General features: G+C 38.2%; 1 protein-coding gene across 2 annotated transcripts in view; it reads right to left on the bottom strand.

Annotated features, from left to right (window-relative positions):
• The window catches only part of PGM2L1 (phosphoglucomutase 2 like 1), a 54,029-nt gene that overhangs the window by 15,206 nt on the left and 23,854 nt on the right, over positions 1-14,969 (bottom strand). For both annotated transcript variants that reach the window (XR_009957344.1, XM_062567487.1), the window contains exons 2-6: positions 14,612-14,779; positions 5,296-5,402; positions 3,062-3,146; positions 1,940-2,023; positions 72-265 (exon numbers count right to left, since the gene is read on the bottom strand). Coding sequence is in view for 1 of the 2 variants with exons in the window: in XM_062567487.1 (XP_062423471.1) it covers positions 72-265; positions 1,940-2,023; positions 3,062-3,146; positions 5,296-5,402; positions 14,612-14,779 (638 nt within the window). In the remaining variant the exon portion in view is untranslated. The remainder of the gene's footprint in view (positions 1-71; positions 266-1,939; positions 2,024-3,061; positions 3,147-5,295; positions 5,403-14,611; positions 14,780-14,969) is intronic.

Below are 14,969 nucleotides of genomic sequence, written 5' to 3'. Positions count from 1 at the left end.
CAGCACTCAATTTACAACATGGTATCCCACAACTTAAACTGTACTGAAATTAAATTTTTTTTATACAATACCTATGATAACAGATCTTTTTCAGATCTTCCATGTAACAGTCACAAATTTTCTTCAGAGGATCTTGTCTAAGGGGACTGGTATCTACTAGATTCTCATTCCAAGAGCCATTCCATGGTTCAACGCACTCTTCTATACATTTTATAATTTCCTTATCATGAGGAGACGTGATCTGTGCTCCATTTTCCCAATAAACCTAGTATAAGTTTAAGGAAAACAAGACAAAGTTTATTACAAAGATTATTAACTTTATTAATTGCCTTAGAGGATTTCATGTGCTTCTGGGTTCTTGAAATTACACACAAAAGACAAGCAGCAAACTGACTCAGTTCTCAGAAGTCACTTAGAATCACATAGGTTTATGATTTAATTTATGTAATGATAGCTATTCAGCAACGTGATCTACTTTCAAAAAAGCTGGTATTCAGCTATTACAGCTGAAATAATCAGGACATGAGAACCTGATGCTAGGCACTCACATTTGAAAGTGTTGTGCAAAGTGTAACAGAGGAAAAAATGTTACCTTCTACATAGTCTGGCATTCCTTTAGAAAAAGGACAACTTGTTTTCCAAATCAGAGCAAAACAGATAAGCAGTGTGCCAAGGCACATTTTTTCCATAACAACTGTAATCTTTCAACTAGAAGCGCTATCAAGTCCCGAACTAAAAAAAGTCTTTGTGTAAAGAATTATCAAGATGCCTATTTTCCTGTAATTTTGTTTCCAATAGCACGGCTGACTTCACAGTGCAGACTTTCTGCTCAGAACAATCTCTCTCTCTTTTACTGACTGCTGGTTTCATCAAAACCAGCATGGGTATTCACAGTACCTTCAAAACTACGATTTTGTCAGGTTTGGTTAAAATTGTCTAAAGAAGTTGTCGAATTGCCAGAGGAAATAGTGGAAGATAATCTTTTTTTTTTTTTTCCTGAAAGACAAGAAAAAAAAACAATATCCTGATAAAAGTAATATGCTTCTGTATCAAAAGACACAAATATAATGGGTTCTTCATAAATGAAGTACTCTGAAAATTCGTATCTCCTATTTTCTCATTCATTTGTAGAGCTAAGTATTTGTAGAGCTGAAGTACTTGTTCCACAGAGGACAAGTCTAGTACAATCACCTTCCCCAAGAGTTACCCATACGCAGTGTAATGTGATTGGTATTTCTTACCACTACCATTACTCACTGTCTGTTAACTGAGCTTCTCCAAAGCTAAGTTCCATTTTTTATACTTAGGTTTCAGTTTTGATTCTCAGAAAGTTTAAAAAAAAACAAACAAAAAAACCCAAAACAACAACCTGTTACAATCCTGCATAAGCAACATTTGCTAGTATGGATGGCTGCACTGTTCCAAGCTTTCAAAAACTGAGGTAAATTTAAGCCACGTCTCCCACTGTCCAGAGAAAACATCTTACAGAGAATATCACAATAATTTACACAGTTTTATCAATCAACTATTAAATTGTCACCATCTGCAGCACAGTTACCTACTGTGCTGACCGATTCATCTCTGAAGTCCTTGTTCAGTTTTGATCTCATTTCTAAATTTAAGAAATGAACACGTAATGAGCTGCTTAGGTATTTCTCTACCTGTTGATTAGACTCTGTGGAATGTCACAGTAGACTTGCGCTCAAGATACGTAAGTAATGTTGCTTTAAGTTCCAGTATTAGAAAAAAAACATGTAATTGAGAAGTCAAAAAAAGATGAGTTACTTGAAATCACTTTTCTTCCCAACGAACACACACATATTCGCGTGTGTCCCCACCCAGAAAAAGCCGAAATGTCTGTCAGTACATCTAAGCCATATACATAATACTGGAAAACAGCTGGCCATGATATATTACAAACTTCCAGCCCTGGACCCACCTTGTATCCATTGTCCTCCTTCCGGTTATGGGATGCTGTGATCATCACACCCGCAACAGCTTTGAGCTGCTTAACAGCATAGGGCTGAGAAGAAAAAAAAAGAAAAAAGCTACATCAATTTAACCATGAATTTAGCAGCTGGCACAAGTATCATGCAATTATTAGGACAGTTCTGTAACAGGATGCTACAGGACAATCGGCTCTTAATATTTCACCAGCTTATTTGAAAACTGGATACATGAATGCTTATCATTCCATTTTCTGCAGAGAGAAAACTTAGACACAGTAACACTATTTTATTGCATAGAAACATTATTCTATTTCCCAAATACATTAACATAGTTTTAACCAGCCAAGTAAAGAAAGCTTACACCTCAATTACACTGGGTTTTGAGAAAGAGGAAAAAAATGAAAAGGAATGAAGGAATTCACCAAAAGGCTTGTTGAAAAACTACAGATGTTCCTACCTAAATAATGCCTAGTCTTTTCAGTCCTCCCCTAGAAAAAAGATCAACATACACCAGCATACTAGAAAAGCCTTCTTCTATTTTATAAGATCTAAAACTCTAAAAGAAACAGCTTCCATGACTATGGCATTACACTTGTCCTAAGAAATTAAGCACATTTTAAATAAAAATTTTAACATTCTTTAAGGGAACAGAAAGCTCTGTCACTTGAGATATTAAAAATGAAAATAGTCCTTTACTTCTTCCACTCTAAGCAGCATTACTGTACAGTCCAAAAACATACACTCCTTCTGTACGTGCATTTCTACACACACACAGTTTGATCCCTACGACACTTACATGTTTAAGTACAGAATAAAATAATAGCAAAATATGTCACCTGTAATTAATACAGCAAAGCCTGGACTGCAGTAAGTATTGCCCTATTACAGCAACACCTAGGATGAAATGTGATTCTATTAACTATTTGCACAGAGAAGAATTTAGTGACTTTTTTTTATAGTCTCTTTGAAAAGCCAAGTGTTCCCAACATCCTGTTTTTCTGCTTACATGCTGGAATTTGAGAAGAACATGATTAGTTCAGGTTTTAAGCAAATTTTCAAACTCTCCCTTAACTGTATGGTTCATCAGTACAAAAGAGATGATGACAACTCACCACAAAGGGTGTAGGGACATATGTTGAAAAGAAGTACACAGGTACATCTTTAGCCAGGAGCACTGCTGCAGTGAGCTTTGCAAGTCTATCAACAGGAAGAAAACATTTGGTCAACCCAACTCCCCACAACAATCCAGCACTCTCACGGTATTACCGTAACCTTCATTTCACGTTTCTCCTACTTCCCTCTAGTGTGTTATTGATTACACTAAATGCTGCATCCCACAGTTTGTATTGCCAGCAGCAGTTCTCTGGTTGTAGAATCTGTGACAGTTGTCATTTGTTGACTGAAGAGTGCAAGGCACTTCAATCAACCATGTAAATTAGCTAGTGGTATCAAAAAAAGAGATAAGAGCCTGCTGCTGGAACATCTGTCCTTAATTCAAGATTGACAGAACCAGGTATCCCGAAGAGCACAGCTTGTTCAGCAGTTTCAGACAATTTACATAAAGCAATCCTATTCCTAAAACACACTGCTGCAAACCTGCATGTTCTTATCCCAGTCAATTTAGACACAGTTACAGCAGTACCTGTGGTTTTAAATCCTGTCGTTATAATAATCTTTTCCCTTTCAAGAAGCAGGAAAATTAATTCTCTTTCACGTAACAGTTTGATAGGAAGCAGTTCTTTTCAAGTCAGGTATACACAACTCAGCAGTTAGCATTGGGAAGTCTTGCTCAGAGAGGCAAAGCAGATGAGAGATTACATAGCATAAGTTTATTTTGCTCACTTATTTTTACAGACAAGCATCAATACTTAATTACTTATCTCACATGATGAGTATACTGTAACAGTGTAACTTTCAGTTACTCAGAATTTCACCATAGTGCCTATTAAATGTAACCTGAACCACTTTCAAGAGCTAAGCCACAACTGGCTTATGCCAACGTAATTATGGGCAATTGCCAGAAGTTCTGCCATGTTCCTCACATCCAGCCACCTCCCTCAGCTCTGGAACTGATGCAAAAAAGGGGCATTAGGGCTCACATAAAGAAAGCTGGATGAGCATGCTGATTTGCTTGACAAAAAAACTCTTCTGGGGAGGTTCAGTTTGATTTAACAGTTGTGTAACTATGTGTCAATCCAAGGAGACAGAAGAAAGCAGGCAGTTAAGAACTGAATTGCTCCTTTGATGTGAGAAAAAATACGAATGTGCTGCCATCAAGTCAGAATTGCTCCTTTTCAGCCTCACAAAGCTTGTATTTCCCTTAAATATCTACATTTTAAAGCAGTATACAACCCAAACAACCTGGATAACAGTACCTGCAAATTCAATGCAATACACAAGCTCAAAAACTTTATACGAAGGCTGGCAGATAATGTACTACGTATAAAGATCAAACTTGAAGGTATGGAGATGCAGATTTGGGGGAAGTGGAAGAAAAAAACTTAGAAGACAGTCACTTCTAAGAAGGCAGTCATTAGATTCTACACTCTATTATACCAAGGACTTCTATATTCTTACAATATTAAATGCTGAAAATAATGACAAAAATAAACAATCAACTACGGTAACAACCGTTATATTTTTCTAAAGCATGCTATTAAAACTTGATCTGTTTTCCTCCCCTAATGACAAGATCTGCAAGGAATCAGGTATCCCTACAGCATTCAAAAAGCAGTTCTCTTAATAACACTACCCCTTTTGGCTAAACATCCTCTCTTCTCCCTCCCCACAAATAGCACAGTTTCACCTCACCAAAGTTTACATTTTAGGCATTCCAGCTGAGAGATTTCCAGTGCAGAAATACACTGAGATCACAGACTAACGTAACAGGTACCAAAATACTGAATTACAATATGCTGAAGGTAGAATTCTTTTCACCCAAGCATGTTTAATTGGATGTGCAATATAAAAGAATGACAGTGTTAACAATAGCACATTAATATTAAATGATTTCAAAGTAGGTGTTAGTATTCTGAGTTTACCTTCACATTCAAATTTCTCTCCTAGCATATCAACTTCTTAATGTCTGCCTAATGTTCTTGCGTATTTAGACTTGCATAAATTTTTTGGTGAAGTGACTAGCCTTACATTCCACATTTGCATGGCAACTGGTACTACAAGACTTTAGTTCATGCCACTCTTCATTACTATTAAAATGGACTAAGGGGAGGGGGAAAACAGTCTGTGCAGTTCATGACATAAAAATGTTCTGACAGAATGGAATTCATATTTTGATTCAAAGCCACAATTTAATTTCTAGTCTTGCAAATGTAATCAATACTCATACTTCTTACTGCTGCAGTTGCTGGTCACCTGACCTCGTGTGTCATATCCAACAACAAAGCCTCTCTGCTTAAAGTCTGAAAAACACCTCTCAAGATACTTGTAGATCCCCTGGGGAAAAAAATAGAGAAAGAAAAAAAGGAAACATGAGCTCTATTATAATAGATACGAATATTAAAAATCATCTTTCACATAGAACAATACAATGTCAATAGTTAAAATATAGAACAGTAAATTTTCAGTGATATTCACAGAACAAGCATATTTCTTTCTCCCAAAGTGTTCGCAGAAAGAAAGAGAGCAAACAGAGAAATAGCTGAGGAAAATAATAGAACATTTCTCAGTGACCAAACAGCCTAAAAGGAAAGCTAGGACCAGTAGAATCCTCAAGCAGCAAACATCTGTCTTCATCTTGTAATATACTTTATGTACAAAGGTACAAACCATTTTTTTTGAAAGAATCAATTGATAAAAATCCATTTTAATTAAACAAGCCATATGTGGCTGGTGATAGTCAGGGCTAATCTTCACTTCCATGTTCACAGAAGTTGGTTATCTTTTCACCAATGGCTTCCAAAATTTTTAGCTCTAAATTTGCATTAGAAGAATTTTACAGCTTTACCTACTTTTTTTTAAAAAAAAATGTTTACTGCTAGTGAAGTGTTCCACATGTGTAAAATCTTCGATTTATACACTAAACAAGTAACAGTAGTACAGACAAGCTGTCTGCTGTCCTGTGCATCAAGCCAGAACCTTTCCAAAAGCAACATACCATGTAAGAGGTGAGCACAAGGAGTTGATGAAGCAAGTAAATCTTTATGGCATAAACTGGGTGAATAGAAATATGCACTGACACATACAAGGGAGAAAAACAAGCAGCCTCTCAGCCATCTGTCTCTCCTTTTCAACAGGAGAGGAGAGGGGTGCTCTTCTAAATAGTTCATTACATGGTGTTCCAAGCTTCACCTTCCATGTGGTCTTCACATTCATTCACTTTCTAATTAGAAGCGATCTGGAGATCCACCACAGAAACACAGGAGCAGGGGTCAGCATTTTTAAACAAAAAGATTGAACCACTATTGTTAGCAGAAATTTCCAGAAGTTACAGCCCATTATAATCAGAGAGAAATCTTCATGAATACAAACACATCACTATGAACACCTCTTAACCAAGCCTATCTTTAAAAATGCTTAACCAAGTCTAGCCTAAAAAAATGCTTCTGTCATGATATGATCACCACATGAACGTACCCTTGCACTGAACTGCAATGTGCTGATATGCGTTCACACAGCTCAACTTTTCAAGAACTTTCATCCACAGTAATAAAGAGATATGGGACAGAGGAAGGGGAAAAGTTTGACTTGAACAGACTGAGTTAACATTTAATAAATCTGCTGTTTTGCTTTTTATCAAAGATCCTTATTTAGGCTACCACTTTCTGAAGGTCAAAGCACACTGCAGAGTTTCATCTGAATTAGTTCCTCAAATGTCAGGAAACTGCATGATAAAAACAAGATTTGTGGAAGAAGCAGTATTATGTTAGACAAACTGGTACTAGTTGGAAAAAAAAAAACTATGGCATTTAATATTTTCAAAATCATTAGGAATCAAAGCAAGTTCAGATAGAGTAAGTTACATTCACGTCCACACAAGAAAGGCAAGGTGTTACAAACCATAAAACTCTGTCCTTACAAATGTAAAACTATTATTTACTATTTCTATTTCCTATCAGCTACCCAAGAACTTTACCTCAACAACAGAAACATCCCTTGAGCATGTGGGCAACCCTGTTACTTCCAGGATTCTGCACAAATTTCTTCTTTATCCCTTACTTCCAATTGGTAAACACCGCAGTTTTGGAGGGTTTTTTGAGCATACAGCGACCTCTAATGCCAGCATCCTTTCACATCTCCTAGCTTTCTACTACCTCATTCCTCAAACACTCATTTATTTTGGTTGGAAAGTAAGGGTCAGTATTGGTCTTTTCCATAGATTAGATCTTTTGTGCTTTTTTCTTTGCACCTCATCCCAGCTATTTCAGCCTAAGTAGTTTTGGTAACTACTGGGTGCCACCACAATCTAAATAACACTCCAGTCAAGGGTGAGATAAGATTTTTCCCCAAACATTCTTTTAAACTATTTTCACTTTTAGACAGAGATGAAAGATTTTGAATGAATAAAAAACATCAATGGTTTATGTCTTTATATTTTGCCATGGAGAAGTTTCACAGAAACACAGAATGGTTGAGGTTGCAAGGGACCTCTGGAGATCATCTAGGCCAACCCCCCTGCTCAAGCAGAGTCATCTACAGCATGTTGCACAGGACCCTGTCTGGACAGATTTTGAATATGTCCAAGGATGGAGATTCCACAACCTCTCTGGGCAACCTGGTCCAGTGCTCTATTACCTTCACAGGAAAGAAGTTGCTTTTCCTCATACTTGGTGCTTCCTGTGTTTCAGTTTGTGCCCATTGCCTCTCGTCCTGTCTCTGGGCACCACTGAAAAGAGTCCGGCCCCGTCCTCTCCAGACCCCCCCTTAAGTTACTTACACACATTGATAAGATCCTCCCTCAGCTTTTTCTTCTCCAGGCTAAACAGGCCCAATTCTTGCAGCTGTTCCTCATAGGGCAGATGCTCCAGTCCCTTCATCATCTTTGTAGCCCTTCACTGGACACTCTCCAGTAGCTCCATGTCTCTCTTGGACTGGGGAGCCCAGAAATGGACACAGTACTTGAGATGAGGCCTCCCCAGGGCTGAGGAGACGGGCAGGATCATCTCCCTCAACCTGCTGGCAACACTCTTCCTAATGCACCCCAGGAGACCATTGACCTTCTTGGCCACAAGGGCACACTGCTGGCTCATGGTCAACTTGTTGCCCACTGGTACTCCCAGGTACTCCCAGAGCTGCTTTCTAGCAGATCAGCCCCAGACTGTACTGGTGCACAGGGTTATTCCTCCTCAAGGGCACAACTCTGCACTTGCCTTTCTTGAACTTCATGAGGTTCTTCTCCACCCAGCTCTCCAGCCTGTCCAGATCCTCTGAATGGCAGCACCGCCCTCTGGTGTATCAACTACTACTCCCAGTATGGTATCATCAGCAAACTGGCTGAGACTACACTCTGTCCCTTCACCAAGGTCATTAATGAATAAGTTGAACAAGACTGGACCCCTGGGGGACACCACTCGCTACAGGCCTCCAACTAGTCTCAGCACCACTGAGCACAACCCTGAGTTCTGCCTTTCAGCCAGTTCTCAATCCACCTCACAGTCTGCTCATCTAGCCCACACTTCTTGAGCTTGTCTATGAGGAGGTTATGGGAGACAGGGCCAAAAGCCTTGCTGAAGTCAAGGTACACAACGTCCACTGCTCTCCCCTCATCTACCCAGCCAGCTGTGTCATCATATAAGGCTATCAGATTAGTTAAGCAGGATTTCCCCTTGGTGAATCCATGCTAAGAATTACCTAGACTGAAAAAAAAATGTGATACGTAGTAGAACAACAAAATTCTTTAAACATGTTAGCCAATCAAGATCCCCCAGCAGACATTAATGATGACTGCACCATCCTCCTGCATGTGTTACTACCCAAAGACCCTGCTAGAGCTACAGAAGAAAAATAAAAATAAAGCAGAGAGAAGACGTGAAAAAGCAGAGAGTCTGTGAAAATATAGTCTCTTCAGTATTTGAATTCTAAGAATTCCACTTTTATTCTCTCTTGGACCTTCCTAGTCTGCATTCATCCCTCATGTTACTGGTCACATACACTTTTTTCTGTTTTTTCAGCAGCAGGATGACATGGACTTCTGTAGCATTATCTTAGATACCTGCAGCTGTTTGAGTCTCAGCCCCATGACAAGTTTAACAGTGCACCAAGAATTCTAATAGGGATGGCAAGGGTTTTAGCACTCAAAGGAGACTCCAAGCTCTGAGAGCCCACACATTTACATTTTGGCCCACTGCTTCATTAACCAACAGTTAAAGCTCTCCTTAGCCAAGAAAATTGTTACTACCAGGCTGTCTCTCTGGAAGCTTGACCTGCTACTGAAGTTCAAACCTATTTTTTTCCAGCTGTTACTCTCCCATTCTCAAAGGGCAGTTAGTACCTCCAACACCACCTCTCAGGATAATTCCTTTCTTTAAAAAAGTTTCCCTGTTTAAAAGAGTTTCTCTTTCCTCTTTATGGGACTCTCATTTTGATAGTGTTCCCATCTAATTTATTCTGAGATATTTGAATAGTTTCATGTTCAGCTATTGCTTCCAAAGTAAACATATACTGGTCAACATCTTGTCATTAATTATCACCCAGTGTGTAGTAACATATTAGCAAGTATCAGCATACAAATGGTAACTGTCTCAGGGGATTTTTAAAAAATTACTTTGGATGCATTAAGTATTACAAATATTTATACTGATGCACAATTCAGGTTATATTTTTAAGCAAAATTCACAGTATACTTAAAATAGATGGTTCTAGTCTACTTCTACTCCCATGTATTAAATAATCTTCTTGCTTGTCCAGTCCCTGGTGATCAATTTCAAAAGAAAAATGACAGGAAAATGATGGTATCAAGGAGGCAACGGAAAGATTTTTGGTAGATGACTGAAGAGATATTAACAACTTTATGAAGTCTTGTATTTAGATCTTTCAATCTGTTTAGCTTTGCTTACATAGCAATAGCAAATTCAGAGCAATGATGCAAAGCTGACTGGTTTTATCACTGTAGAAGTCAGTGATGGATTACCTACCTACTAATAAAAGCAACTAGTTCAATAGGACAGAAGCAGTATTTGAGCATGAAAATCTAGGTTTTATGCAAAAGTTAAGTATCCGTGATCATCAGAAGAGTCAAAAGTAACTTCTGGATATTTTATATCTTTCTGAATTTGACTTTGTACAATATCAGTATAATCACGTAAACGAAAAATAGAGCATGCACTGAAACATGCATCTTAATTAAGCTTTATTTTAATTGAAAAACATATTTGATTATACTAATGTCTACTTTGAACCACCATTTATTCCTGTAACAGATAAAAACTGATTTAGAGAGACAAGGTTACCCATTTCTAGATAAGGTTCAGCACCACTCTTCCTATGTCATTAGATTCTGAAAGAAGAGCACTAGAAACACGCAAATGAACATACTAAATCTGACGTAACTTACTTCAGAAACAAGTTTTAATCTGGTTCCCAGAGACTGTTTTTTCTAGCTTGATAGGCTCCTTTCATAAGCAACTAAAAATAGAACCTCCACAGAGTGAGCAAGTAAGTTCCAGCCGCTTTGCTACTTTCAGTAACCTCTAAGGCCCACAAAACTGAACTCACAGAGAGATTCCCTGCTGACCAAAATGAAACATTTCACTTTCTGCCAAGAATGTGTATCAGTAAACTGATCCAAGCCTCAGTCACACTTTCAAGAGACTGAAAACACAACAGCAGCATGCAATTTTCAGGCACTTAGAGCATGAACAGCTCCAAATTCAACAGATTGCAGAGGCCAAAAAAGTGAAGTGACTTTTTATTACTAACTTCTACATTACTAACTTCTGCACTATCAAGGTTTTTACTTTGCTTCTAAGGTAAGTGGACTTGTTTAAAACAACATCAATAGTTGCAACAAATCCACCATTGTCAGCAAGCTACCAGCTTTCAATTTTTTGTTTAACCTCTTCAGCTCATTGCCTTAAAATCCACCAGATCAGTGAAGATCACTTGTACCACAACATTAAGTTTTGTTCATATCATTGCAGTACTTACAGCAGATTAGTTTAGCATTCAAGAGGTGAGGCCAGCGAGGCCAAAAATGAAGGAAGTATCATTCTAGATGTGCTCAATGTAGGTTAGAAATATAAAGTAAATTTTCTATTACACTTGGGACTAAACTGAAAAGAAAAATAGAATGGTAAAATGCAAGTTCATTTTTTAAAGCCAGCTAATGAGCTTTAATATGCTACTTCTCTTCCTTTAAAAGCCTGTACAAACAACAGCTATTGGAATTTCATTTTACCAAGGAAAGTTTGGATTCCACTTGTACAATTTAGGCATTACTAGTATGTCAAACAACTTTAGCAGAGTCCTAGCTGTTCCAAATTTTAAGCATATCACTTTACTTTGTTTTCTATAGGCTCAAAGTATTTCATTTATATCTATTTAAGGATTTACATGAGAGTATTAGCTAGTTAAGTGAGGATTATTTTAAAATGTTTAAGTACACAGTACTATGATGAGAGATTTTAATAAACGTTCATAAATCACATAATAGAACATTTTATCTCATTGCTGAAGTTCCATTCATAAGAAAAAGTGTTGACAAAGCAGATAAATATTTAATAGTTTTATCGTAACAAAAACTTGCAATTTTTATTGATATTCCAAGTATATTAAACAGTTAAAAATACATCACAGTTCACTGAATTTTCTGTATAAAGGTGGGGGCATATAAAGTCCTGAAGTATGGTTAACATTCACAATCCAAACCCATTTGTATTTCGCATGTTCATAAGGAAAGGAACTATGGAACATCCATGCTATTTATTTTAAAAAGAAGTATTTAACTCTTCTTTTTCTTTCCATCCCCCTTCTTTCACTTGCGTGGAAGAAAGTCATATTTTGCATATTAAAAATCCAACTACTATAAATTAGTGTTAAATCTCAGGCTCTTCTTTAATATGCCTAAAACCTGGACAACATCAAATCATTTTGAAACGTACTCTGAATTCATCCATTATAAAGTTTACTTGCAAAGATTAAATATTTAATCTACTTATTTAGGGAATAAATGTGGTAAAGGAACCCATCAACTGAAAAAGCCACTGGTAAAATAAACTAAGCAAATATAAGAAAAAAGTCATTATGAGACTACAAGACAGAAAAGGAGCATGGAGCTCGTTTGATCATTCACCAGTTCACCATTAACTCTTTCTTCCAAGGTTTTTAATCGAAAAGGTAGGAAAGAAAGCTGACAACAGGAGACCAAGTTCATTGAGAAAGAACATATAAATCTATCCTGAACAAAATAGTGCTGTGAAGAGCAGCAAAGGTGATTAAGCCTTATATAATCAAAAAGTTGATTTCCTTGGATAATCAACATACCTACAACTAACCCACATTGCTTGAGAGATAAGCAGATGGCAATAGGCAAAAGTCAGGTCATTTTCCATCCCTCTTCTACCATGCCAGACCAAAATCAACAGATAGGACACAGGAGGGTATAAAACATTTGAAGAAATGAGTCCAGGAAGTCGTACTTCTGGTTGCTAACTAATTTAAACAGCAAGACAAAGCAAACTAAAAACTGGTTCAAGCAAAGGATGTTTCAAAAGAGGGTGTCTCTGCCACCAGTCTTCCCTACCACAGCACTGACATCAATCATTACCTCACGGCAGCATCTATCCAGCTTATTTCCATGTACTAGCTTCTGTGCCCCTCTCCATGTATTCCTAGCACTACCACCATCACTTTGGACCCTGATCTCTAGCAAAAGAGCAGGAAGGTACGGCTACAGCCTCCATGGTCAAAACTTCACCCCACATGCAAAGCCACTTCATAAGACTCTTTCCAATTTTTTCCTAAAATAAAAAAAACCTGCCTGGGTTACCTGACGAATCAGCTGTTATTGCTCTGAACAAGTTATAAGACTAATAAATTCAGGTACAGCAGAATATAACTAAAATTAAATATACGAATGTGCTACGCTTACTTCCTACTCAATACTGCAACAATGTCACATTCCCCAGACCCAATACATAGCTATCAAAATGGCAGACTCAAGAGCTAAGCATCTAAGTTAAAGGTCCAAAATTTCCCTATGTATACACAAGTCAAGAAGTCCAATCCAAAACATTCTGGTACAAACTCTGAAGAACTAGAAACACAGATTGACCATGAGCCAGCAATGTGTCCTTCAGCCCAGGAAGGCCAATGGTCTCCTGGGGTGCATTAGGAAAAGTGTTGCCAGCAGGTGGAGGGAGGTGAGCCTGCCCCTCTACTCAGCCCTGGGGAGGCCTCATCTCAACTACTGTGTCCAGTTCTGGGCTCCCCAGTCCAAGAGAGACATGGAGCTACTGGAGAGAGTCCAGCGTAGGGCTACAAAGATGGTGAAGGGACTGAAGCATCTGCCCTATGAGGAAAGGTTGCGAGAGTTGGGCCTGTTCAGCCTGGGGAAGAGAAGCCTGGGGAAGAGAGGGATCTTATCAATAAGTACCTGAAGGGAGGGTGTGAAGGGGACAGGGAAAAACTCTTTTCAGTTGTCCCATGTGACAGGACAAGAGGCAATGGGCAGAAATTGAAGCACAGGAAGTTCCACCTGAACATGAGGGGGAATTTCTTCCCTGTGAGAGTGATGGATCACTGGACCAGGTTGCCCAGAGAGGTTGTGGAGTCTCCTTCTCTGGAGATCTTCAAGGCCTGCCTGGATGCAACCCTGTCTACCATGCTGTAAGTGACCCTGCTGAGCGGGGAGGTTGGCCTAGATGATGTCCGGAGGTCCCTTCCAACCTTATTGATTCTATGATTCTATGATTCTACACTGTTTTTTTAACAAAGAATTCTAATCCAAATGTGCAGTGTTAAATCATAAATAAAACATGACTCAATCTCTCAATGCAGTGATTTGTGTAACATGAAAACAAGGTTTGTTGTTTGAGATTTTCAGTTCATCTCTTCAATTGCTTTCTTACATTTCTACTAAAAAAAGTTGAGAGCTACAGACAGAGCTACAATAATGCCAGTACACCTAACAACAGTACTTTTCTACAACTATCTAGTCCAGTTTTAGCAACTACTATTACTGGAAATCTAACCCACAAGCAAACCAATTTACAATATCGATGATCTTCACAGTCAATCTACATTTTCATCTTCATCAACATGAACTTCCTGTTCATTTTCCTGTTAAAACCTGCTACAGCTACCTAGGGTAGTTTTTTTTGCATAGTTGTTCACAACATGGGCTAAAAATGAAAGAAGGGGTTTATTTAGTTGGAAGATGGTCTTTGGTTTGTTTGTTTGTTTGTTGCCAAATACTAAAGGTTCTTATGACAGCTAACGATTTCCAACTTCACAGCAGTAAAATAGGCTTTGACTACTGGCCAAATTCCAGTGGAAGTGATTACATTCTGCCTACCAGAATGTCCAGTTAAACCTGCTCAAGCCACTCTATTTTGTTCCAGTCCTAAAACATTTCATACTATCACCTGATACTGAATGAATGGCTGCTGCGTTTCACCTGCCAAGCTTGTATTTCAGTGGCGCATCATACGATCCAAACGGTTGCTGTGAAATCATTCAGTTCTCTCATATGGTGCTATAGAACTTACCTGTGTTGACTGGATCACTGTAAGATCATTAATGTAGCAAAAGCCTGCTCCCATTGCAGAGCGAAGCCCAGCAGTCCCAAAGGTCAACCTGCAGCAGAGGCGATCTCGTAACTCTTTATGCTTTCCATTCTGTAGCAAGCTTTCAATCTGTTCTTTTGTTTTGGGGTTCTGCAAAAGAAGATTAAAGGTCTCCATTCAGTTCTTTAAATCATTACAGCAGCTTACTGACTCAAACAATTTTTAGTGCTACAATGCAACAAGTTCCTTCCATCCTACAAAATCCCAGTCTACACAAACTAGCCTACACTGTAACTGTTATTTGTATGGTACTTTCTCTTCCTTATCTTTATCCTTATTT

This window comes from Rhea pennata, chromosome 1, assembly GCF_028389875.1.
Source record: "Rhea pennata isolate bPtePen1 chromosome 1, bPtePen1.pri, whole genome shotgun sequence".
Taxonomy (NCBI): domain Eukaryota; kingdom Metazoa; phylum Chordata; class Aves; order Rheiformes; family Rheidae; genus Rhea; species Rhea pennata.
Note: the sequence above shows the minus strand (reverse complement) of the source record. Positions and strands in the feature narration are given on the sequence as shown.